At 41.6% G+C, this 27324-nt stretch overlaps 1 protein-coding gene across 3 annotated transcripts; it reads left to right on the top strand.

Annotated features, from left to right (window-relative positions):
• Positions 1-439: 439 nt before the first annotated feature.
• LOC140511859 (igE-binding protein-like) lies at positions 440-27072 on the top strand. Of its 3 annotated transcripts, XR_011969690.1 has the most exons (4): positions 440-574; positions 953-1025; positions 16502-16648; positions 18536-27072. XR_011969690.1 is itself a non-coding variant. In XM_072621088.1 (3 exons), exon 3 carries the CDS (start codon positions 21304-21306, stop codon positions 22576-22578), a length of 1275 nt encoding a protein of 424 aa, XP_072477189.1. In that variant the 5' UTR covers positions 440-574; positions 953-1025; positions 16502-21303; the 3' UTR covers positions 22579-27072. The 3 variants fall into 3 exon arrangements, 1 of the variants encoding a protein (XP_072477189.1); XR_011969695.1 differs by lacking the exons at positions 16502-16648; positions 18536-27072 and adding an exon at positions 5573-6281; XM_072621088.1 differs by having other exon boundaries at positions 16502-27072.
• The last annotated feature ends 252 nt before the right edge of the window (positions 27073-27324 follow it).

Here is a 27324-nt window from a genome sequence, read left to right as displayed (position 1 = left end):
ATCATTAAAATGAGGTCTTTGGACCTTTTCAGGTTCCTTTAGGCTCAAAATCCTATGACCATACTTGAAGTCCTCTGACCCTGGGACTCCATCCACTGTACCATCTAGCTTCGAAATTGGGGCCGGGCAGGGGAGAGTCAAACCAGGTATCTACTGGGGGTGAGTGGGGTCAACCCTGGTGTTCTCATTGCTGAGAGCAAACTCTTTGTGAGGAATGAATAGATGAGGGTACTTGTGTCTGTGGATGGGTGGGAGTGGAAATAGCAGTGAAAAACGTTTATGTCTTTGTTACGTAAGCTATGTGGTGTGACTAGGGAAGGAATGAAGGAAGGTTAGGACATCAACCCAGACCTGGGTCCCAGCCAGTCATAGGTGTATGTGTATACATGTCTGTTTACAGATACCTAGGCTCTGGACTGTTTCCCTTTGCCTAGTAACAGGAAAAGTGGGAGGGACTAAGCCTGGCATAACCTGGAAGAGGGAATAGGGAATAAAGACCCTCACAAGGGAGGAGGAAAGGGACACCAGTTCTGACCCCAATATCAAGGACTGTTCCCCTCCTACACACTGAAACGTGAGTTAGACCCACAAAAACTGGTGAGGGTAGGGGGTGGGATAGTAGGAACAGGGCAAATGTTCTTTTTTTCCCTCAAGGAAAAGAAGAAAGAGGTTCCCACATTCCTAATCTGTGTCAAAAGTTCTCTTTTTCTTTGAGTGGGTCTGGAGGGTTGAATTACTGGATTAAGGAGTGGGGGGAGTCCTCACTGAAGACGAAGAGAAGTGTGTCTGGAGGGTAGGGGTGTGAAGGGCTGCTTTATTGGCTCCTTGGAGAGAAGGCAGTAGAAGACTGAGCTTCCTGGGGATTCTGATATTGTTATTGATCGCCCTGGGGGGAGAGGGCATTGTGGTGTGGGCCTTATTAATTCTTGACCCTCTCTCCTCCTGCTTCTAGCTCCAGAAGAGACACAAACTGTTCTGAAGCAATGTGGTGAAGTAGCCTTGGATGTGTGAAGGCCTTGGATGATGTATCCTTTTGGCTATTTGCCTTCCCAAGGTGCCCAGCCCCAATTTTTTGCCTATACCTACATGCCTGGCTCGATGGTGTTGCCCCCCATCCAGATGCATAGCTTTAATAGTCAGCCCCTGGCACCATTGGCAGGTGATCAGGCAAGGTACCTGAACTTGGCTGCTCAGTGCTACACTCCGGGCTCCTATTATAACCCCTGCCAGCACCCAGTCTGGTCCTTGGAGCACATGAACCCTATTCTCTACTACCCCTCTTATGTGAGTGGTGGATCTTACACACCCTCCAGACCAGGATTGGTAGGGCAATCACAGGATTTGTGGTCTGAGGGCAGCTTCTTTTCGGGGGAACTTCGATGGGGGAGGCTAAACCGTTCTTGGAGTCCCATCAAGGAGCTGCCAGACTTTGTTCAGGATGATCTGCTCCGAGTGTATGGTACTTATCCTTATACTGAAGTTTTCATCACCTATCACGATGGGGAGTTCCTAGTACAGGGCAAGCCCCGAGTAGGACAACAAGAATACCGAATGGAGAGGAGAGTGGTGCGGGGTACACCTGTCCCACCCAACAGTGAGGCTGGGGCAGAGACCAGTAGGGGCAATGATGAGGCTGAAGGCAACAGAAGAAACCAGAGCTGAGAGAGAGGGACGGACCATCAGTGTCTGTCCTGAGATTTTGAAAATGGATAAATATCAGAGCCTCAGCAGAAGAGAAGTCCAAGTATTGATCAAGAGGACCTTCAGGAGGGAGATAATTTGCACTTTCATACATTGACTGAGATCCTAATGATGGGGTTCAGACTCTGGGAACTTCCTTGAGCTCCCCTGGAATTTCCTCACTTAATCTGACTTTTCATACTCAAATTGATCTCTTCCTGTATCTCCTCACAGAATCTGGCCTTTCATACACAAATCTGTGATCATTGTCTGTTATCCCTTGATTGCCCTACCTGCTTCCCACCTAGGTGCCCCGAATCTGATGTTTGTTGATTCCCCTCAAGACCCTTCCTAAACCCCTCCTCCCATCACCCTGGACTACCAGACCCCCCCCACCCAGATCCTTTCTATACTCTTTTCTGTATTTAAGTTCCATCTCGCCTCCATGAAGGCGCTCAGATTCAATCCAGCTCAGACTCTGTCTAGCTGAGATTCTATCTGGCCCGTTTGTGATTACAAGCATCACAAATGCTTAGGCTCCTTAAGAGGCAACCCAGTTAGGCGAATCCTTAATAAACTTTGTTTTCTTTGGCTTTAAGAAGGCTTGAGTCGAATTCATTCCAGCACGACCAGGACTGTCGGTATTTTGGGGTCCACGGTCACCCCTCAGTCTCTTCACTAACACCTTTCCCACTTCACTGATGTTTGTATATACTCCACTACTGTGGGGAGTTCTCTAGTCTCCTGGGAACGAAGAGAAGGAAGGGAGGAGAATAATGAAGATGCCTAGATGTCTCATGACCTTTTAAAGGAACCCAAGTCCCACCTATACCTAAGCTGTACCTCAGTCCTGTATTTTCCTCACCACCCCTCATGTCTCAGATATTTTTATTGGCTATGTCAGTCTTGAGTTTAGGTGACGCTGGGTCTGTGTTGAAAAGCAGAGGATCTTTCCTGTGACCTGATTTTATCCAGTAGGACCAGCTGTACCATGCTCCTTTTTCACCACCACCACATAGACCCCAGTGCTTCCCATTACATGTTATAAATGTCTTCTGTATGGTTCATGTATCTAAAAGTGAGTTAAAGGGATTGAAGCCAAAGGAAAACATTTCTCTCACTGTGTAATGGGGAGATAGTGGTCTGAAGGGCCAAATTCTACTCTCCTCCTCCTCAGGCTGGGGGAAACTCTCTTACAATCCTTAGCTCCACTCTTCTGCTCATCCCTGCAGGGAATCTACGGTAGCCACATCCTCAGGCCTCTCCTCTTGAGGCATGATCTAACTGATCCATACATTTCTAGACAGGGCTTTCGGAACCTGTTGCAGAAAGACTCACTCTAGCCTCATTCAGCTCTTGACAAGAACTTTGCTTAGACATCCCTTTGATTCTAGCTGTAGTGTCCTTGGTTACCTATGTTGCTAGGTCCAAAGCACCCTCTTTGTTATTCCTCACAGGTGAAGGGGGTGAACTTCTGGGCCTGTTTCTGACCTTTCTCTTTCATATTCTGACTACAAGTCTCTCCTTCTTTTCTTCTTTTCTAGTTTCTACCTAGATGTCCCCTTCCTGCTCCATCAGAGACAGGCAAGACGAAAGCTTAGACTTCTTGGTAAAGGCATTTGGGGTACAAACTACATATAGTCACTTAATCTGTGCTTTATACTTTTAAAAGGCAGATAACCGTCCCTCTTTTACAGAGGAAACTGAAGCCCCCAGTACATACAAGTGATCCAAGTGTCTGGCTTAGCGTCTTCTTGTACTGTTTCCTTTGAACAAATCTAGATCATTCTACAGCATACCTTCTAGGGCATGATAACCCCTTCTATCATCACAATTCACAAAACCATTATTTCAATGACTGTTGAAATAGTTCCATAAGGTAGAGAGGAAAGGTATTTGTTATCCCTGCTTTACAGATGAGTAACCAGTCCGTGCAGAGAAATCACTTTTGTCCTGTTATGTCTTCTTTCTTATCCTATTCCTATATGTGACCTTGTCCCATAATCTTAACCTAACCCCAAGATGCTCAACATGTAGTCATCCAATCTTTGCTATTGTAGCCTGTGAGCCTGAGATCTTGGCTTAAATGGACTGGGTATGAGTATGAACCTGTCTGAAGGGTCAGCCCTCTATACAGCTTATTGTCCTGATGAGGATTTTACTCAAGGAAAATCTCCAGATACATCCTGATTTACACAAATGTGTATAATGGGTGTCCCCAGCTTCCATACAATCGCTCAATGTAACAAATGCGTATTGACTGAAAAATGACCTTTATTTTGACCCACAGAAAATGCAAAAGATGAAAAGGAGTCATGGAGCCTGGAAACAAATATAAAATCTTCTGTTTGACTTTTAAAACCTTTCATAATTGAACCCCTTCCTACCCATTCAGTCTTCTTATATCTTGTTCCCCTTTCTTGGTACTCTGTGTTCTAGAACTGTGTTTCAGAACAAGATACTCAGTCTCCAAACACTGGACATTTTTACTGACTGTGTCCTATGTTTGCAAAGCTCTCCCTCCTCTTCTCCACCTCCTGACTTCCTTCAAGCACCACTTTCTACAAGGCTTTACTTGTCATCCTCAGTATTAATACCTTCCCTCTGAGATTATCTCCAATTTATCTTGTATGTATTTGTTTACACATAGTTTGCATGTGTATCCATTAGACTGAGTTTCTTAGGCTCAGAGACTGTTTCTTGCCTTTCTTTATATGTCCAATGCCTAGCACATATTAGGCAATTAATGAATGCTTGTTAACTTGACTTGTAACCTGATAACCAAAGCATAAATCACTTACAGCAGCTGATAAGCACCTTTGTAAAGCATCCTGGATTACAATCAAGAATGACCTACCCAGAAAATCTTAGGACAATCCTACAAGGGGAAAAAAATGTATATTTAATGAAATAGAGGACTTTCAAGTATTCTAGATGAAAAAATCAGAACTAAATAGGGAATCTAACATTGAAACACAGGACTCAAGAAAAGTCTAACAAGTGAGAAATCATAAGGAATTAAGTAAGGTTAAATTGTTTACATTCTTATATGGGAAGAAGATACCTCAGATCTTTATTATCGCCAGGGGTATTAGAAGGAGTCTAATGGGACAAAGGACCTGGATGTGACTCTTTTCTGTTGGGATGATCTTAAAAAGAATGGAAAGTAGGGAGGATTAATACCCTGGGAAAGGGGGGAAAGAGAAAAAGAATGGCGGAAATTATTTCACATAAATGGGATACTCAAGGAAAAATTTAAACAATGGAAGGGATGGTGTAGGAGAGTGAAGACTGTTACCTTACTCTTACCTGAACTGGTTCAAGAAAGGAAGAATTCACAGACACATACAGTTGGGTATAGAAATTTATCTTACTTAACAGGGAAGTAAGAGGAAAAGGAATTAAGAGAAAGGGAATGGGGGATAAGAGGGAGGGGTATAAGGGAGGAGGTAGTGGTCAGAAGCAAAATAGAATCTTAAGGAGTCAACAGGGGCCTGAGGTGACTGATCCATACATTTCTAAGCAGGGCCTTAAGAATCTGTTGAAGAAAGACTCATTCCAGCTTTATTCAGCTTATCACAAAAACTTTGTTTAGACACCCCTTTGATTCTACATGTAGTATACCTTGTTACCTAGGTTGCTAGATCCAGTGTACCTTCTTTGTCATTCCTCATAGATGAAGGGGATGGGGGGGGTGGAGTGGAAATTTTAAAAAAGAAGGATAAGTATAAGATGCAGCAGTCATAACAGTGAGTATGAATGGGATGATCTTATTCATAAAATGGGAAAGGAGGGTGGAGCCAAGATGGCAGAGTAGAAAGATGCACCTCCTCTAGCTCTCTCCCCATAGCCCATAAAATACCTGTAAAAAATGACCCTAAACAAATTCTAGAGCAGCAGAAGTCACAAAATAACAGAGTGAAAGAGATTTCCAGCCCAAGACAGCCTGGAAGGCCCACAGGAAAGGTCTGTTGCACCAGGTTCAGATCAGAGCACAGCCCTCAGAGCACAGCCCAGCCTTGGTGGCCTGGCAGGGACAGGACTGAAGCAGGCCTCAGGGGCAGAATTCTCAGCTGGGGTTCCCGGATTAGTCATCTCAAAAATGCCAAAGGCAGCTTCAAAGGTCAGTGAGAAAACTCTTTCACCTGGGTGAGAAGGGAACTCCATCTGGCTCTAGTGGCTCCAGAGTGGCAGCAGTTGCTCTGGCACAGCATCCATTTCAGGAGCCCTCAGCCTAAAGACCCTGGGGCAACCGCATACCTGACCTAGATCTCAGCCCTGAGTGGTTGTCCTGGGATGAGAAGGAGCACTGGCTGGCATGGTGGAGCTGGTGGAGGTTCTGGAGAAGGAATTCTACTCACAGATCCTGGGCAGAAAAGCTTGTGGTAACTCCCAGACCAGAGTACAGGCCAGGAGAGGAATAAACTCCTCTCCCTTGATTGTGCCACCTTGGAGGAACTGAGAACTTACAGGCCCCTACAGTATGCCCTCCACTTGACTAAGGACTCACAAGTCAAGTAACTAACTGGTAAAATGCCCAAAAAAGGGGAAAAAAATAAAACTATAGAAGGTTACTTTTTTGGTGAACAGGCATTTTCTTCTATCCTTTCAGAAGAGGAAGAACAATGCATACCATCAGAAGAAGACATAAAAGTCAAGAATTCTACATTCAAAACCTCCAAAAATAAATATGCAGAGGTCTCAAGCCATGGAAGAGCTTAAAAAGGATTTTGAAAATCAAGTAAGAAAGGTGGAGGAAAAATTGAGAAGAGAAATGAGAGTAATGCAAGAAAATCATGGAAAGCAAGTCAATAGCTTACTAAAGGAGACCCCCAAAAAATGCTGAAGAAAATAACACCTTTAAAAATAGACTAACCCAACTGGCATAAGAGGTCCAAAAATCCAATGAGGAGAAGGATGCTTTAAAAGGCAGAATTAGCCAAATGGAAAAGGAGATTCAAAAGCTCACTGAAGAAAATAGTTCTTTAAAAATTAGAATGAAGCAGATGAAAGCTAATGACTTTATGAGAAACCAAGAAATTACAAAACAAAACCAAAGAATGAAAAACTGAAGACAATGTGAAATATCTCATTGAAAAAACAACTGACCTGGGAAATAGATCCAGCAGAGACAATTTAAAAATTATGGGGTTACCTGAAAGCCATGATGAAAAAAAGAGCCTAGACATCATCTTTCATGAAATTATCAAGGAAAACTGCACTGATATTCTAGAACCAAAGGCTAAAATGGATATTGAAAGAATCCACCTATCACCTCCTGAAAGAGATCCAAAAAGAAAAACTCCTAGAAATATTATAGCCAAATTTCAGAGTCCCCAGGTCAAGGAGAAAATATTGCAAGCAGCTAGAAAGAAACAATTCAAATATTGTGGAAATACAATCAGGATAACACAAGATCTAGCAGCTTCTACATTATGCAATCAAAGGGCTTGGAATATGATATTCCAGAAGTCAAAGAACTAGAATTAAAACCAAGAATCACCTACCCAGCAAAACTCAGTATAATACTTCAGGGGGAAAAATGGTCATTCCATGAAATAGAGGACTTTCAAACATTTTTGATAAAAAAGACCAGAGCTGAATAGAAAATTTGACTTTCAAACACAAGAATCAAGAGAAGCATGAAAAGGTAAACAGGAAAGAGGAATCATAAGGGACTTACCAAAGTTGAACTGTTTACATTCTTACATGGAAAGATAACATTTGTAACTTTTGAGACTTTTCTGAGTATTTGGGTAGTTAGAAAGATTATATACATATAGACATAGGGCACAGGGTGAGTTGAATAGGAAGGGATGATATCTAAAAAAATAAAATTAAGGGGTGAGAGAGGAATATATTGGGAGGAGAAAGGGAGAAATGGAATGGAGCAAATATTATCTCTCATAAAAGAGGCAAGGAAAAGCTATTTCAATGGAGGGGAAAAGAGGAGAGGTTGGAGGGAAAAAGTGAAGCTTACTCTCATCACATTTGGCTCCAGAAGGGAATAACATGCACACTCAATTTGGTACGAAAATCTATCTAACACTACAGGAAAGTAGGGGAGAAGGGGATAAGTGGGGTGTGGGGGATGATAGAAGGGAGGGCAAATGGGAGGAGGGAGTAATTAGAAGTAAACACTTTTGGGGAGAGACAAGGTCAAAAGAGAGAATAGAATAAATGGGGGGCCGGATAGGATGGAGGGAAATATAGTTAGTCTATCACAACATGACTATTATGAAAGTCTTTTGCATAACTACACATGTATAGCCTATATTGAATGGCTTACCTTCTCAGTGGGGATGGGTAGGGAGGGAAGAAGGGAGAGAAGCTGATACTCAAAGTTTTAGGAATGAATGCTGAGAATTGTTTTTGCATGCAACTGGGAAATAAGAAATACAGGTAATGGAGTATAGAAATCTATCTTGCCCTACAAGAAAAGAGAGAAGATGTGGATAAGGGAAGGGAGGGGTATGATACAATGGAGGGCAGATTGGGGGAAGGGGTAATCAGAATGCACAGTGTCTTGGGGTGGGGGAGGGGAGAGATGGGGCAAAAATTTGGAACTCAAAATCTTGTGGAAATGAATGTTGAAAACTAAAAATAAATAAAGAAAATTTAAAAAAAAAAGAAAATGGGAAAGGATAGAAGACATGATTAGAAACCAGAATTTAACAATGTATTGTTTACAAGAAACACACTTGAAATAGAAAGATACACATAGAGTTAAAAATAAAGGGCTGGAACAAAATTTATTTTGCTTCAGATGAATTAAAAAATGCAGAGATGACAATCATGCACTGGGGCAAGGCAAAAGCAAAAATAAAACTAATTAAAAGAGATAAGCAGTAAAACTACATTTTGCTAAAAAGTGTTATAGACAACAAATTAATATCAATACTAGACATATGCATCAAATGGCATAGTACCCACATTCTTAAAGAAGTTAAATGAGTTACAAAAGGAAATAGATATAAAACTAAATTAGATAGAGACCTCAGTTTACCCCTTTCAGACCTAGAAAAATCTAACCATAAACTAAACAAGAAACAAGTTAAAGCCACAGACTTTTAGAAAAGTTAGAAAGACCTCTGAAGAATACTGAATGGAAATAGAAAAGTATTTACCTATTTGTTATCTGTGTCATCTTCACAAAAAAACTGACCGTATATTAGGTCATAAAAACCTCACAAACAAATGCAGTAGAGTAGAAGTATATTAAACACACCTTTTTCTGAACATAACGCAATAAAAACTGCATTCAGTAAAGGGCCTGTGAAGCACAAATTAAAAATTAATTAGAAATGAAATAACCTAATCTTGAAGAATTGTGTGTCAAAGAACAAATCATAGAAACAACAATTTCATTAAAAATAATGACAGCAATGAGACAACGTGCCAAAAGTTGTGAGATGCAGCCAAAGCAGTATTAGGGGGAAACATACTTACCTCAGAAAAAGAGAGAAAAGAGAAAATCAATGAACTGGGCATCCAACTAAAAAAAAAAACTTGAAAAACATCAAATTAAAAATCATCAATTGAACAACAAAATAGAAATCCTGAAAGTCAAAAAAGAAATCACCAAAATTGAAAGTTAAAAAAAACAAACAATTGAACTAATAAATAAAAGTAGGAGCTAGTTTTTTTTTTTTTAAAAAAAAACCACAATAAAGCAGATAAACTTTTGATTAGTTGGATATAAAAAGAAGAAAACTAAATTACCAATATCAAAAAGGAAAAAGATGAATTCACAACCAATGAAGAGGAAATAAAAGCAATTTTGCCAACTATATACCAGGAAGTCTAACAATCAAAATGAAACAGATGAACATTTAGAAAAATATAAATGTCTAATTAACATGAAAGGCAATGAAATACTTAAATAATCTTACCTTAGAAAATGAAATTGAACAAGTCATAAATGAGCTCCCTAAGGTAGCTAGGTGGTCAAGCGGATAGAGCACTGTGCCTAGAGTCAGGAAGATGAGTTCAAATTGTTGTCTCAGATACTTACTAGTTATGTGATCCTGAGCAAGTCATTTAACTTCTTTTCAATTTCCTCAATTGTAAAATAAGGGTAATGATAATACCTACCTCAAAGTGTTGTTGTGAAGATCAAATGAGATAATATTTGTGATACATTCAGCACAGTGCCTGGTATATATGCACTACATAATTGCCTATTTCTTTTCCTTCTCCCTCCTTTTCCCATGTCTCCCTCATTCTCAAAAAACCTTCACTTCATACATGCTGTCATCCCTCTCTCTCTTCCCTAAGATAAAAAGCCCAGGACCAGATGGATTTGCAAGTTAATTTAAGAAGCATTTAAAGAACAATTAATTCCAATATTACATAAACTGTTGAAAACATAAGAAGTCTTATCAAATTCCTTCTATGACACACAGTCTTCACACCTAAACCAGGGGGAGTCAAAACAGTTCTGTAATGTTACATTCAGCCTCCACCCTAATGTTCACAGATCTCTCTTTCTGTCTTCCTAAGTTGCCCAGAGTTGGAAAAATAACTCATCATGACTTTTAATTGACTTTCTTGCTCAGAATTTGGTTTGTTGTTTTCTATAGTTATTTTACAGAAGAGGTTCTGGTAGAGATTGGCATTTTTGACCTTTTACTCCACCATCTTGACTCCACCCTGAATGTAATTACAAAACATTTTTCACACAAATAAATACAGATCTAAACATTTGCAGAAAATATTCATTGCTTGTGGATAGGCTGAGCCAATATAATAAAAATGACACTACTACCTAAATTAACTTATTTAGTGCCATACCAATCAAATTACAGAAGTATTTCTTTATATATCTAGAAAAAATAACAAAATTCATCTAGAGAAACAAAAGGTCAAGAATATAAAAAATGCTTTACATCACTGGTAATTAGAGAAACGCCTTTTAAAACAACTCTGAGAACTGAGTCAAATGTGCAAGAATATAAGTCATATACAAAGAATATGAGCAGGCAGTTTTCAGAGGAAGAAATTAAAAATATCTATAGTCATATGAAAAAATGCTCTAAATCACTATTGATTAGAGAGATGCAAATCAAAACAACTCTGAGATACCACATCATACCTATTAGATTGGCTAACATGACAAAACAAGAGGATGATAAATGTTGGAGAAAAGGTGGGAGAGTTGGAACACTAATTCATTGTTGGTAGAGCTGTGAACTGATCCAGCCATTCTGGAGAGCAATTTGAAACTATGCCCAAAGGGCTACAAAAATGTGCATACCCTTTGACCTAGCAATACCCACTTCTAGGACTGTATCCCCACGAGAGCATAAAAATGGAAAAAGGTCTCATATGTACAAAAATATTTATAGCAACACTCTTTGTGGTGGTCAAAAACTGGAAATCAAGGGGATGCCCATCAATTGGGGAATGACTGAATAAACTGTGGTATATGATTATAATGGAATACTGTTATGCTATAAGAAATGATGACTAGGAAGACTTCAGAGAGGCCTGGAAAGACTTATATGAACTGATGCTGAGTGAAAGGAACAGAACTAGGAGAACTTTGTACACAGCAACAACCACAGTGTGTGAGGATTTTTTCTGGTAGATTTAGTACTTCATTGCAATGCAAGGACTTAAAAAATTCACAATGGTCTCTTAAGGCAAAATGCCTTCCACATCTAGAGAAAGAACTATGGAATTCAATCACAGAATGAAGCAGATTACTTTCTTTTGTATTATGTTTTGTTTTGTTTTATGATTTCTTCCAACCATTTTAATTCTTCTGTGCAACATGACTAAGGTAGAAATGTATTTAATAGGAATGTATGTGTAGAACCTATATAAAACTGTATACCATCTCAGGGAAGGAGTGGGGATGTAGGGGGGAAAGAGGGGGAGGGAGGGGAAAAAAATCTAAGATTTATGGAAGTGACTGTAGAACACTGAAAACAAATGAAATAATAATAATAAAATAACAGAAAAAGACCAACTCCGAGGTACCACTTCACACCCATGAAATTGACTAAAGTGATAAAAATGAAAAGTGACAAATGCTGGGAGAATATGGGAAAACAGAAACACTAATCACTATGGAACTAGGCCAACCATTCTAGAAAGAAGTTTGTTACTATCCCTGAAAAGGTGTAAAGCTATGCATACTCTGAGAATCAGTAAAACCATTACTAATCCCCAAAGAGATCAAAGAAAGAGGAAAAGTACCCATACATACAAAAATATTTATAGTATCTTTTTCTGTAGTAGCAAAGAATTGAAAACTGAGGGAATATCCATCAATTGGGGAATGGCTGATTATGATATAATATATGAAGGTGATAGAAAACGACAGTGCCATAAGAAATTATGGTGGGGATAATTTCGGAAAAATTTGGGAAGACTTATATGAACTAAAGCAAAATGAAGTGAGCAGAACCAGGAGAATAATCTACATAGTTACAGCAACATTGTAATGATAATCAACTTTTGAAAGACTAACTCCAACCAACACAGTGACCCCCAGCACATTTCCAAAGACTCACGATGAAACGTTATCCATCTCGAGACAACTGATAGACTCAGAGTGCAAGTGCAAGCACATTTTTCCCTTTTTCTTGCTTAAAAAATGGCTAATGCAGAAATTTGCTTCATGTGCTTATATGTATTTATAATAGGTTTTGTTTTTCTAGCCTTCAAAATGTGTGAGATGCAGGGGAGGGAGATAATTTGGAACTGCAAAAATAGAAAAAATTCTCCACCCTTTAAAAAAAAAGAAAGAAAGAAAAGAAGACGGGGAGAAAGAAATTCTACTTGAAGTTGCTATCCAAACAATCCTTTGACAATCTAATGAAATTCCTGAGTCCTATCTGGTACATCCCAAGCTTATGGTACAATTCCAGGAATTAGACTCCCCATGGAAGGTAAATACTTTGGGGCCACTGTAAGAAATCCTTTCCCATCAGATGTGCACTGTTTGAATAACTCATTGTAAGAGTAGGGGGGCTTTTGGGATTTCCCCTTTAATAAAAATTTTGGAGGAGTTCTACACATACATTCTTATTAAACACATTTTCACATTAGTCATATTACATAGAAGAATTAAAACAAATAGGAGAAACTATGAGAAAAAAACAAAACAACATAATAGGACAGAGTCTGTTTCATTCTGCATTCAGATTCCATAGTTCTTTCTCTGGATGTGGATGGCATTTTGCATCAAGAGTCCTGTGGGAATGTTTTAGGTCCTTGCATTGCTGCGAAGGGCTTAGTCCATCAGAAACAGTCCTCTTACACTGTGGCTGTAACTGTGTATAATATTCTCCTGGTTCTACTCATTTCACTTCTTACTGCTTTTCTAGTTACAAGGGGATCTTTCTCCAAGAAATGTGGTACACATGAGCCAAGTCCCTCAACTCAAACTTGATATTACTTTCAAAGCAATTTCCATTCTTTGGCTAGAAGACTAGATTCTAGGAACCTGTAACCTAAGCAACTCCTCTTTTCAGGTGAGAAGACTGGATTCCAGAACTTTTAGACTTGGAGTCACTCATGAGACAAACCTGAAAGCCAGTACTGCCTGTGAAATAACCCTTCTTTGGTTAAACCAGCTTCTGGTGTCATATTTGCTCTATCCCCCAACACCCCTCTATGTGGGAGGTTCATGTTCAGGAATGTGGTCTGTTAACTCCCCTCTCAGACCATGTGGGCAGTCACATGTCTACTTCTTCTGTTTTTCTGCAGGTACCTGATCATTTTCCCAGCTGCTGCTACATACTGAGCTGGTAAAATACATCATCGGGTTTCTAGTCCCTTAACTATATTCAGAAACATGTAGGTGAGCACATAAAAGCTCCATTTGCTTCTTAGCCCAAGGCTACCCTTCCTCAGAGGAGACCCTATGCATGTTCAGGATTGCTTCCTTGCTCCCAGAATACAAGTTCTCTCTGCTATTTTCTTGTCTGTCCTCTGAACATGGAAAAGGTAGGGAGAAAAAAGGAGGGGAAGCAAGTCAGTTAGCTCACTTTTAATAACCATCTACTTTTGAATCCCAGCTAATCACCCTAGAGGCAGCTCCAGTCACTGGAACCCAATCAAAAGTCATCCCCTGTCCTTCTCACCAATGAATATGGTCACACTCTCTGTGAGGCCTCCAGCTACTCCAATGGCTCACTTTTTGTTGTTGTTCAGTCATTCAATCACACCCAACTCTTCATGACACCATGGACATCTCTAGAAATCTATCCAAGTTCATGTTCATTGCCTCCATGACACTTTCTACCCATCTCATCCTTTACCATTCCCTTTTCTTTTTGCCTTCAATCTTTCCCAATCTCAGGGTCTTTTCCAATGAATCCTGTCTTCTTCTTATGTGGCCGAAGTATTTAAGCTTCAACTTTGTTATTTGATATTTCATGAATAGCCTGAATTAATTTCTTTAAGTCTTCTCCAGGACCACAACGCTAACCAAAGCTCATCAATCACTTCACTTGAAGACCTCCAATGAAGGGGGACTATCTCCCAAGACACTGGATGCCTCTTTTAGATAGTTCTAATTGTTAATTTATGATAAATTATGCTTCTGTCACTTCTTCCTGGTGTTCCTAGTTCTGCCTTTGGGGCCAAGCAGAGCAAGCCTAGCTGCTCATTCACCTGAGACCCCTTCACATACTTTATGTCATCTATCATGACATAAATTTTCTCTGGATAAAAAATCCTCATTATAATGCAAACCCCTTGAGGGCAAAAATTGTCTTTTGCTTCTTTTTGTCTCCCTAGCACTTAGCACAGGGCCTGGCACATAGTAGATGCTTAAAAAATATTTATTGATATTAATAGAATCTTTAACCCATTAAATGGCATGAATAAGGTCATTTGCTACTCTTGCTGTCCTCCCCTGGATGCTCTCAAGCTTATACATGTCATTAAATGTGGCATCTAAAGTTAAATATATTATTGTGGGTGTGGTCTGACAAAGGCAGATTACTGTGGGTCTATCAACACCTTCATTCCAGATCTCTTAATGTAGCCTAAGATCATATCAAATTTGGGGGCTGCCATATCGCAGGGTTGTCTCATGTTGTGCTTGCACCCTGGGGGGGGTGGTAAATACTTGGAGCTAGAGGTACTGATGAGTAGTTTTTATTAGTGTCTTCTTTTTATGTCACCAAACTTTTCCCCAGTATCCCTCCTCTCTCCTCTCCCAGAGTGACATCCCATATGACATATGTGTATATATGTATATGTATGTATATATGTATGCGTGTATGCGTATTAAATATTTTACTTTTTCTAAATGTATGTAAAATTTCTTTAATTTCCATTTTTTTTAAATTTTGAATTCCAAATTCTCTCGTTCCCTTTCTCTTCTCCTCCCTCACTAAGAAGGCAAGCTATTTAATATAGATTATATATGTGCAGTCATGCATATTCGACCTTCGTCATGTTGTGTTAGAAAAAACAGACAAAAAAACAAGAAAAGTTTAAAAAGTATGCTTTGATTTGCATTCAGACTCCATCAATTCTTTCTCTGGAGGTGGATAGCATTTTTTATCATGAGTCCTTCAGAATTGTCTTAGATCACTGTATTGCTGAAAATAACTAAGTCTTTCACAGTTGATTATCCTTATAATACTACAGCTACTGTGCATAATGTTCTCCTGGTTCTGCTCAGTTCCCTTCACATCAGTTCATGCAACTCTTTCCAGGTTTTTCTGAAAGCATCCTGCTCATTGTTTCTTATAGCACAATAGTATTCCACCATAATCAAATATCACAACTTGTTCAATTGATAGGCCTCCCCTCAGTTTCCAATTCTTTGCCAACACAAAAAGAGCTGCTATAAATATTTTTGTACATATAAATTCTCCCCCTTTTTTAAAAAAAGAGCTGCTACTACTGCTGCTGCTACTGCTGCTGCTGCTACTGTTACTACTACTACTGCTGCTGCTACTACTACTAGTCTTTATCTCTTTAGACCTAGTAGTGATACTGCTGGGTCAGAGAGTATGAACAGTTTTATAGACTTTTGGGAATAGTTCCAAATTGCTCTTGTTGACCTGAAAGTTTGGTTAAGAAAAGACAAACAGGCTAAATACATACAGTTATTCCCTTTAAGTTAGTAATTATGTGATCATGGAGCCAGGAAACTCCTGACTGCCTGTTACAGGAATAACTAGGCTTAAAAACACTTTACCATGAGAAAGGAACCTTCTTAGTTGAATAAGTTGTAAATTTAGTGAGACAAGACAATTAACAAAGTATTGTCAGTTGGAATTTATGATTCCAGGATATCTGACTTTACATAGCATGTGTCTCTATGATATAAGATAAGGAAAAATCCCACCACTCTGGTTGCAGGCATCCTGTCATAAACAGATCTTTGAAACTCCTAACACAGAAAAGGGCATTTTTAGAGTAAAGCAAAGCAGTCTGATTGATTAGTTCAGGCTTGGGCCCTTATTAAAGTCCAAAATTGATATTAAATGATTATCACTCTCCAGAAGTATTGGATCAATTCACAACTCCATTCTTGTCCCAATTTTCACACATCCCCTCAAAAACATTTGTAATTTTCCCTTTCTGCCACATTGGCAAACTTATAGATGTGAGGTGGTCTGAAGGAAGATGCCCTTGGGAGGAATTTTTAAAAATGTTTTTAAGGCAAAAATAAAAAGAAAAAAAAATCAGTAAAACTGATCAAAATATATAAAACAAAGTCTGAAAATACCTGCAATACAGCGTACTTGCAGACCTTCCGCTTCTGCAAAGGGATGAAATAAAGGCTTCTTCTCATATCTCTTCCTTCATGTCATGATTAATAAGCATTCCTGAGCCAATTACCTAGCAGATCATGCTAGAATCATCAGTTGATTCCACCAGGTCCAAAGATGACTTGATCCAATCCCTTTTCTTACCTGCTCCTGCTATAATGGGAGGGAAAAGAGAGAACTGGACCAAGCAAGATTAGAAATGAGGAGAGGCACTTCTGGAGGTGAGTCAAGGCCAAGTGTCTTCCTTCCCTTTACCAAGACAGAGAAGCTAGAGCTCAGAATCGCCTAGGCAGGCATCTGGACCTTCCAGCACCACCAACTTAGCCTTGTTAGTTAGCTTACTAACCTAAGCACATGGAGGACACATCTTTGCCCTTGAGATAGGATTGATCCTCCTTTTTTTTTTTTTTTTTTTTTTTTTTTTTTTTTTTAGCCACAGGCAAACAATACTGAGAGCAGTGAATCTACCCCATCTCTTCCTCCTTAGAGATCTTTTGAGATGGAGCCCAGGGTAATTTTCTCAGCTGCTTTGGAGGAAGAAGAATGAAAGAAAATCAGAAAAAAGGAGAGATAGTTTGAACTCTAAGATTCAGTGGGAGGTATGCATGTGAGTGGGAGGATTACTAGCAGCTGGAGGAGGGAGGTAGCTAACAGGAATGATCACAGCCAAGAAAGAGTAGAAAGCAGATTTATCTGTATGGTCCAAAAAAACACCATGCCATCAAAGATACCTGGGTGATGTGAGAGATGAGAAGGTGGGGGAAACATGTAGCATTTAGAAAACAGAAGCTTTAAAAAGTATGTTAGCATTCTGATCTGGAGTTATGAAAGATGGAATATAATCTGTATAGTTTTTTATTTCTGTTTTGCTATTACATTGGATAAAAGGGTTTCTTTTATAATTGCCATGTGTATGTTCATTGTGAAGCTGGTATTTGGTGGAAAACGGTAAAGCCTTGGATATAAAGTTTGGTGTCTTATTTTCCCCAATTAATGAAATAGTGATCAAAAATTAGATTGAACCTGAAAGTCACATCCCAAAGATGCAACAATATTTAAGGGAGCAGATAAATATAATTCTAACCTGGTACCCCATCTTTCTGAGGAGAGCAGAGTGGCCAAGCTTCTGCCCCTAACTTCCTGCAGAAATTAAATCCCCCTCTGAGAAGTGGAGGGAGGGGGGAGACGAAGCTAGAGATGTCTATTCTGCCTTCCTTTGAGCCATATGATGACAGTCCCATGCTATATTTTTGGGAGTGGTCTTTTCCTACACAGAAAGGTAACTACTGGATTTTTTTTTTTATCTTTTAGCTTGTTAGTCCTTACTACATCCTTTGAACTTTGTCTTGGACATTGTAAGTGTGTTTTTAAGGGTTGTTGTTCAGTTGTGTCCAACTTTCTGTGACCCCATTTGGGGTTTTCTTGGCAAAGGTACTCAAGTGGTTTGCTATTTCCTTCTCTGGTTCATTTTACAGATGAAGAAATTGAGGCAAACAGAGTTAAGTGACGTGGCTGGGGGTCACACAACTAGTAATTGTCTGAAGCCATTTTTGAACTTGGGTCTTCATGACACCAGGCCCAGCACTATCCATGGAGCCAGATGGCCACCTGCTTTTAAGGGAAGCTAGAGATTTCCTTTGGGGAAATGTCATATACTAAAATTTCTAGGTTCCACTTGGGTGGGGCCAATGAACTAGAGAATGAGATGTCTCCAAAGGATACCTAGACTCACTGTGTCAGTAGGGAATCTCAGTCAGAAAGATTACATAAACCTTGAGTTTACTTTGTTTGATCATCCTTTCTACTTAATTCTAGTGGAGTCTTATTTTATCCTTACCTTTCTCATTTGGTTAAAGAGAAGGGAAAATCTGAGGGAAAGTTGGGCACCAGGAGAGCCTAGGAGGGATTTGGAACAGCTATAATACTGAGAGAAATTATTTTTTTCCTCTTAGGTTAATAACCAATTATTAAATTAAGATTCAGGTTCTCCTTTCCTATTTCCTCATGCAGAAACCAACCACTGCAGATTACTCAGTCAGCCTCTGTAGGTCGTTGCTGGTGGATGATATTGCCTCACCCCACGCTCACTGTTTATTGTTCATTGACAGGGTAAAGATGGATGCCTTTGTCCAGATAGCTGGAGGCGACTGAGTCAGAAGCAGAAGGGGCTGAAAGCCCACCTACTTATTGACTGTTAACCAATCAGAATTGACTTCCACCCTCAGATATACTCCCTTTTACCAAGGCTTTTTGAGCATTCAATATTCTTAAGATTTGTCTTGGGTTTCTGAGAATACCACTGATCTCATTTTGTTAATCATTTGCTAGTTATAATTAATAAATCGATTATTAATTACCCAGAAAGTATGTCTCTCAGACTTTCATTCATCACAATACAGAAGCTGCCACCCCAGGGAATCTGGGGCTTGAGCTTATTTGAATAAAGAAAACTCCCAAAGAGAAGGATTTGGAGAGTCAGTGGTGATGCCATTCCCAACGCCAGGAAAATTCTGGGGAAAAATATTTTTGTAGTCTCAGAAAAGTTTAGTAACTCACTTCATAGAATTTCAGTATTGGAAAGGTCCTTAAAAAAATCATCAAGTCTGATCCTTTCATTTTAGAAAAGAGAAAACTGAAGACTAGTGAGGGGAGAGTGAGTTACCCAAGGTCACAAAATTTATAATAATAAAAGCAGCTAGCATTTATATAGTGGATTAAGATTTGTAAAGTGTTTTACATATGTTGTCTCAGTTGGTCTTCACAACAAGCCTATGAACTAGTGATACACTCAGAAACTAGGAGGGGCAGGATCGTGCTGACGTCAGCTGTAACCTGTTTGTGAGAGTCCATTGTTAAATGCTGAGGTATGAGCTTTTACACCTCAAAAACCTGCTATTCCTACACATCCTGGTTGGGTTTATGGCTTTCTGGATTGCCTTTACCTAAGAAGGTATTAATAATGAAGATAAAACTTGAAAGTATATGTATATATTTTCCCCCACAGAGTCACTTAAGAACATTTATTAGCACATTCCTGAGAATAAGACACATCTCTGGACATGACTAATGCAGGAATATGTTTTGCTTGGTTGCATATATTTGTTACAAGGGTAGTTTGCTTGTTTGGTGGGAAGAGAGAGAAAATCAATTTTTTAACTGAAAAAAGTTTAATTAAAAAACCCCAACAACCCTATGAAGTAGCTGTTATAAATATTCCCATTTTAGTAAACTGAGACAGAGAGAAGTTAAATAATTTGCTCACGGTCATTGTTTGTTCTGTATTGGAAGAAAATCAAAATGACATTATTATGCAAATGTCAGAGGCAGGATCTGAACTTCTTTACTCCATGACTGATCTAGCCATTATTTCACTTTACTAACTCTCACAGGTTGGAGTCCGGATTTTTAAAAAAACTTCAGGTCCAGTAATCTTCCCACTTCAGAAGCTGCCTTCCTCCAGTTCTCTAATTCTTAAGCAACCTGTCATTCCTTCAGTCTTTACTGAGCCCCAGCACTGGGGCTAAAAGAAAGAAAATTAGGCAGTTCCCTAGTGTGCAACACTCAGAGGAGAAGGAGATTGCAATATGAGGGACAGATTTAAATGTGATCTTTAAAAAATTTTTTAATGTCAGAAATTCTGCTCTTTACATAGAAGGTAGGCATTTATTTTATAAGTCACATGTATTGCAAGGAAAGTGCAAAGCCTCTGCTTACCATATGCTAGGTATTAATGCAAAATTCTGGGAATGGAAATAGAAGCAGAAAGAAACATGGTCCCTGTCCTCAAGGGGCTTATATTCTAATACATGAAGGGAAGCTGGAAATCTGGAGATTGTGGGGGGCAAAGGTATCCAGAGGAGGTCAGGAGTATACTCCTGAGAGGAATCAGGCTGAGCTGGCCTAGGCACTGTCCTTAACTGAGGGTTCTGGGAGGAGGCTTTCAACTGAGGAAGGGGCTGAAGGGGTTAGGATACTTTCAATGTGTGAATTCCAGGGCTAAAGTGAACTGGATGAAGATCTAGGTCATGGAACACAGAGGAATATGGCACACATTGCAAGAATCAGAGATCACAGGCTGTTGGGGGTGTAAGCTCAGTTCCATGTGGACAGTCTCAGGCGGGTAAAGGTGAGGACTTCTAAACCTTAGAGTTCTCATGAGGCCCCCCAGGGAACAGCAGGGAATTGAGGTGTGAGACCGGGCTATCTCGTGCATTTCCGCCTCTTCCCGTGGGAAACGTGCTGGGAGAGAGCATCCCCGCCCTCGAGATTGGCCCGGAGTCTGAGCACTCCTATTGTTGTCTAACAGGCATGGTATTCAGGTGCAAACTATGTGGCGGGAGAGCTTAAGTAAGGTCAGGAAAGCCTGAAGGCGCTCTTAGCACTGAGGGGCCCTTAGAGGACAGAAGGCCCCTCTTCCTTCTCTCCTCTCTCCTCTCTTCCCTCTCCCCTCTTCCCTCTTCCCTCTTCCCTCTTCCCTCTTCTCTCTCCCCTCTCTCCCACTTCCACTTCCGCTTCCATTCTCTTACTGTAAGATCTTTGCCTCCTTGGGAGATTTCTCTCTCCTCAGGAAGAGTTCCCCCTGCACATGTAACTAAGACCCTGAATAAAGCCTAACCCTTGTTCGACTCTGGAAAGTCTCTTCTCTCGTACGTTTATCCGGTTTGGCCAGCCGAAGACCTGCGATAGGTAAGGTAAGACTCGGGTAGCCCTTAGGCCTCTAGGCCTGATAGTTGGCGCATCCAAACAGGGTTAAGCGCAGATATCCTGGGTGGTTGGGACACCCAGAAGGGGCTGTGAAAGACGCGAGTCCCGAATCCTAGATTCGGAAGGAGAGAAAGAGTGAGTAGCTTCCCACACCCATGGGAAAAGGGCAGGGATGGGGAATCAATTGCCAGTAATAAAGCCAGAGGAACAGGAGGTCTGGGCTAAGATACTTTACAGGGAATGCAGGGAGGCGGGGGTCACTATAGAGTTAAACGACCTCCAAGAATTTTGTAAAAGGATTTGGAAGGTCTCTCCCTGGCTCGAGCAGACCGGAATATCAAGAGAAAGATGGGGAGCGGTCGGAGAACAAATGACCGCTTATGAACAACAATGCCCCGGGGAGCTGGAGGATTTAGATTTCCTGATATTCGGTGTGATTAAAAGTCTGTTGGAAGGCCCGGAGAGACTAGGGCGGGATTGGAATGAGAGTGGAAGCAGAGAGAGGGGAGGGGAGAACCCTGGCAAGCAGAAAGTTAAGGAGTGTAGAGAAAAAATAGGTTCAGAGCTCCATCTAGCAGATGGGAAAGGCGAGGCAGGGGAGCATACACCGTGTCTTCCCTCTGCGCCTCCTTATAGCACGCTCTATTGGTCAGACAGTCCAGCGCCACAGTCCAGTTTGGAAAAGGGAATACGAAAGGCCATAGAGAATGGAGAAGACAGAGGGACATTCCCTGTGGTAGAAATAGCGGACCCCAGTGTCCCCGGTGGGGTTTGGAGGAGCCACATACCCATAGAGTGGAAGAGAGTAGGGACTCTCAAAGAGGCTTGTACCAAGCACGGCCCCAATTCACCCTTTGTCATAGCCATGCTTGAGACTCTCAGTGGTCAGTTCATTCTGACTCCTAATGACTGGAAGAGCTTAGCCAGAGCCTGCCTTACCCCTGGGCAGAATGTGATTTGGGTGTCAGAATTTTCTCAGAAGGTGAAGAGCACTACCAGTGGGCTGGGGGCTCAGGCCCCCCAGGCTTATCAGCAATTTACAGGAACAGGGCAGTTTGAGGCTACAGGAAATCAATTACATTACTCGGCCGCCGATTATGTCTTGATTGCCGGAATGGCTATTGCCGCCTGGAAGGTTATAACCTCTAAGAAAGAGAGAGAGTTTCCCATGACTAGGATTACACAAGGAAACACTGAGCCATTTACTAATTTTGTGGCCAGGCTGCATGAGGCAGTAGGTCAAGACATGGGAGAGGAGAATCAAGGGACAGAGATAGTGTTAAAGACATTGCTGCGGCAGAATTGTAATCATGACTGCAAAAAGGCAATGCTGGGACTGCCAAAGAATGCATCCGTTGAAGAAATGATACAGAGATGTGAGAGGGTAGGAAGTCCAGGTGTATTTGGCACAGGTCCAAGGGAAGTACCTGGCCGCAGCCTTAAATAACATCTCCCTGGAGAGGAAACGTTTTCACTGCGGAAAACCGGGACACCTTAAGAAAGAGTGTAGGAAAGAAATAAGTACAGGGAGGGGCCAGGACCCTTGCTTTTCATGTGGAAAGCCAGGTCACCTAGCTAGACAATGTAGGAAGTCGGGAAACAGGGTGAGGGGCCCCTTGAGGGCCCCGAAAATGTACCCTTTGGCAGAGAATCGGGACGGCCCCTTGGAGGGAGAATACAGGAGATTATGGGGCCAGAGGAAGGAATGCAACACCTTTACAGCTTAGAGAAGTGCCAGCTTGCAGCTCATCAGTTTACTATGATTCTCCTGAGAGACCCCATACAGGAGGAATCCCTGATATTGCAGAACCCCTCTCATGCACCCGTAGTTATATATACAGGAGTTTATCCCACTGGCACCACCGCACTTCCATGCTCCAATGTGGTAGCCGAGCCAGCTCATATAGACAATCAGCTTCCCATAGCTATTGCCCTTCCCTTAAAGCACTCAGTCCAAATCCAGTTACTAAAGGAAATAGGACAGAATAGACCTGAGTGTACAATCTGGCTCAATGGAATTCCCATGACTGGCCTCCTTGATACTGGAGCGGATAGGACCTGCCTTAGCGGTCGCTCAGGACCCTGGCACTGGAAGCTCAAAGAAAGCCAGAGACCAGTGTGGGGAATAGGAGGGTGCCAAAATACCTTAGAGACAATGCACCCAGTAAAGTGGGAGGCAGAGGATCGCCAAGGGACCGTATGGCCGTTGGTGATTCCAGGACTTAGTTTTAACATCTGGGGCAGAGACATCATGAACCGCCTGGGGATGAGGCTATCAAATTTTTAGTAAGGGCCATTGCAGTTGCACTGGAGTCCCCACCCTTGAATTGGAAGTCAGACACCCCGATTTGGGTGGAGCAATGGCCCCTGACTCCAGAAAAACTCCAGGCACTACAAATACTGGTTAAGGAGCAATTAGAAAAAGGACATATAGAACCATCACAGTCACCCTGGAATGCTCCTGCGTTTGTTATAAAGAAAAAATCCGGGAAATTCAGGTTCCTTACAGATCTAAGGAAGGTAAATCAGTCTCTCATGCCTATGGGAGCCCTGCAACCAGGTCTCCCTTCTCCTAATACCATCCCGGATGGTTGGTCACTTATAATGATTGACATTCAGGATTGTTTTTTTTCTATCCCTTTAAACAAAGTAGATTGTCCTCGGTTTGCTTTTACAATACCTCACCCCAATAATGAAGGACCTGCAAAGAGATATCAGTGGAAGGTATTGCCCCAAGGTATGAGTTGCAGCCCCACCATCTGCCAGTGGTATGTTAATCAAGCATTAGAGAGCCCCAGGCAGCAATACCAATGCAAAATCATCCATTATATGGATGACATCCTTATAGCTGCACCTCAGCTCAAGGATCTGGAGAAGTGTTTCCAAGCAGTAGAAAGGAACCTTCTAGGACTAGGATTAGTCATTGCTCCTGAAAAGATACAGAGAGGACCCAGTTACAAATATTTGGGATATCAAATACAGGGCACCATCATTCGGCCTGAACCCCCAAAATGGGATATAAAGATCCAAACACTCAATGATGCTCAGAAACTAGTAGGTGCTATCCAATGGATAAGATCAAAGGTGCCTATACCCCTACCTCTCATGCAACCTTTATATTCACTATTGTCAGGAGACTCTGCTTTATATTCCCCACGAACATTGACTCCTGAAGCAGCCAAGGCCATAGAGGCAATAAAAAAACAATTTTTAGAGTCCATCACATTCCGGTGGGATCCAGGAAGAGATGTGGAGGTATCTATTATCTCCACCACACCTCCCTACGCCATCATACACCAAAAAGAGAAGCCCGTAGAGTGGGTGTATTTAAGTAAAACAGGAAGCAGTTTACTAAACAAGTGGGAATTTCTAGGACGGTTAGCACTAGAGGCAGTAAAAAGAGCTACCCACATGTACCAAAAACAGCCAATTCTTTATGCTACACTCACCACTAAGGATGTAGAAGAGTTAGCTCAGAATCACAGTTCTTGGGCCACTATACTCCAGTGGGCCCAGGTGAAACCAAATTCGACTTTTCTATTCAAAGAGTTGTTACAGTGGGCCCCAGCACCAGTGAAAAGGTACTCACCAAACCCGGTAGAGGGGCCTAACATTTTTACAGATGCCACAAAACATCACAAGGCATCCATTTATAATTCGGCTACCCAAGAGATATATATAGTTAACACACCCTACACCTCTACTCTACAGAACGAGTTGGAAGCTATAATCCAAGCTCTCCAAATATATAATGACATACCCATTAACATTATTACTGATAGTCAGTATGCATCTTTATTAATTTCATGGATTGAGGACTCTATTGTAGATTATTGGTCCAATATTTTTTCACAGTGTGAGCGGCTATTGACCACCATTAATAACAGAACACACCCTTTTTATGTTTTACATGTGCGCTCACATACTAATGGCACAGGACCAATTTTTGAAGGAAATCAAATAGCAGACAATTCACTATACCTTGTAGGGCACACTGTGGAACCACAGGAAAGGGCCCAAAAGGCTCATGATAGGTTCCACCTAGCCACAGAAGCCCTTTGCAAATTATATGGGATAACTCAAGAACAAGCCAGAAAAATTGTTAAGAGCTGTCTCCAATGTGTCCCATTCCACCCATCTCTAGACCAGGGTGTCAATCCTCGTGGCTTGACACCCAATGAAATTTGGCAAATGGATGTCACCCATCTTAAGGGCCAGTGCATACATGCGACAGTTGACACATGGTCCGGATTCCTTACGGCGACTTTGCAGCCAGGTGAATCAAGTGCTAAAGTAATTCAACATCTTTGGCACTGTTTTTCTGTTTCAGGTTTACCCTTAGAAATAAAGACAGATAACAGTCCTGCCTACACTTCTCAAACCCTTGCACACTTCCCCCACGATCTAGGGATTCCACATGTTACAGGAATCCCCTACAATCCACAAGGCCAGGCCATAGTGGAAAGGGCCAACTTCACCATAAAGGCAATCCTCGCTAAACAAAAAAGGGGAAGAGCTCGCCTAACACAATCAGAGCTTGATACAGCTGTATATACACACAATTTTTTGCATATCTCAAAAAATTCACATACTACTCCAGCTATGAGACATTCAACAACCCCGCAAGGAAAGTAATACCCAGGCTGGAAATAAGGACACATGGGCCATGGTAAAGGATATGGCCTCAGGGAATTGGCAAGGTCCATATAAGATACTAATATGGGGTCCAGGGTATGTTTGTGTCTCCACAGGAAAAGGGGACGCGTGGATTCCCATCAGAAGGATCCGTAGGTGGAAACCGGTGTTGGAGACGATGGAGACGCTGGAAGCGATGAACCCGGAGACCCCGGAGAAGGACCATGCACCACCTGAGTCTGCTGCTGACAGCTTTGACCTTGCTGCCCAGAGAGGAAGCAGCACTCATCCCAACCACTGACATTGCTGCCCACTCCATCTAGGCATCTCCTTTCAGCGGCTGAAGGAGGACTTTGGCATCACAAACCCAGGACACGCGGGGGGTGACCAACTTTTCCCCTGAACACCACAGGGTTGGCCGTGAGGTCCATTTGCATGACTGAGGGGGTGGTGATGTGTAAGGCGCCAGCACTGAGCTACTTCTCTTAGAATATGCTTTGGAATTAGTGATTGCACTTCCTCTTGTTGTAATTCAGCCATTTAGTTTCATCTTTGTTTTGTTGGATGCCTCTCTTTGTCAGTTGTTGTGCTAGCTGCAGATTTCTGTGTAAATGAAGTTTTTGTTGTGGGGTACCCATATGTTAAAGGCCTCCCTAACCCACTTAGCCTCCAGCCGCTATTTGCTCTAGGGCCATGTGAGCTCGGCGCAAAACAAAAAAGGGGAGATGTTGGGGGTGTAAGCTCAGTTCCATGTGGACAGTCTCAGGCGGGTAAAGGTGAGGACTTCTAAACCTTAGAGTTCTCATGAGGCCCCCCAGGGAACAGCAGGGAATTGAGGTGTGAGACCGGGCTATCTCGTGCATTTCCGCCTCTTCCCGTGGGAAACGTGCTGGGAAAGAGCATCCCCGCCCTCGAGATTGGCCCGGAGTCTGAGCACTCCTATTGTTGTCTAACAGGCACGGTATTCAGGTGCAAACTATGTGGCGGGAGAGCTTAAGTAAGGTCAGGAAAGCCTGAAGGCGCTCTTAGCACTGAGGGGCCCTTAGAGGACAGAAGGCCCTTCTTCCTTCTCTCCTCTCTCCTCTCTTCCCTCTCCCCTCTTCCCTCTTCCCTCTTCCCTCTTCCCTCTTCCCTCTTCCCTCTTCTCTCTCCCCTCTCTCCCACTTCCACTTCCGCTTCCATTCTCTTACTGTAAGATCTTTGCCTCCTTGGGAGATTTCTCTCTCCTCAGGAAGAGTTCCCCCTGCACATGTAACCAAGACCCTGAATAAAGCCTAACCCTTGTTCGACTCTGGAAAGTCTCTTCTCTCGTACGTTTATCCGGTTTGGCCAGCCGAAGACCTGCGATAGGTAAGGTAAGACTCGGGTAGCCCTTAGGCCTCTCGGCCTGACAACAGGCCAGATGTGGGCTGCTTTAGGACTTCATTCATTCAACAAATATTTATTCAATCCCCTGTGCAGAACACTATGTCAGGTGCTGGAGGATAAACAAAGCTTAGAAAAGACACAATCTCTGCCTCTGTAGTGTTTATAATTTAAGACAAGAGATAATATTTGT

The sequence above is a fragment of the Notamacropus eugenii genome, chromosome 1 (assembly GCF_028372415.1).
Source record: "Notamacropus eugenii isolate mMacEug1 chromosome 1, mMacEug1.pri_v2, whole genome shotgun sequence".
Taxonomy (NCBI): domain Eukaryota; kingdom Metazoa; phylum Chordata; class Mammalia; order Diprotodontia; family Macropodidae; genus Notamacropus; species Notamacropus eugenii.
This window is presented reverse-complemented; position numbering and strand designations above follow the sequence as displayed.

Excerpts from the sequence above, each read along its gene's own strand:
- LOC140511859 (XM_072621088.1), top strand. The coding sequence starts at position 21,304 with ATGGGGAATCAATTGCCAGTAATAAAGCCAGAGGAACAGGAGGTCTGG.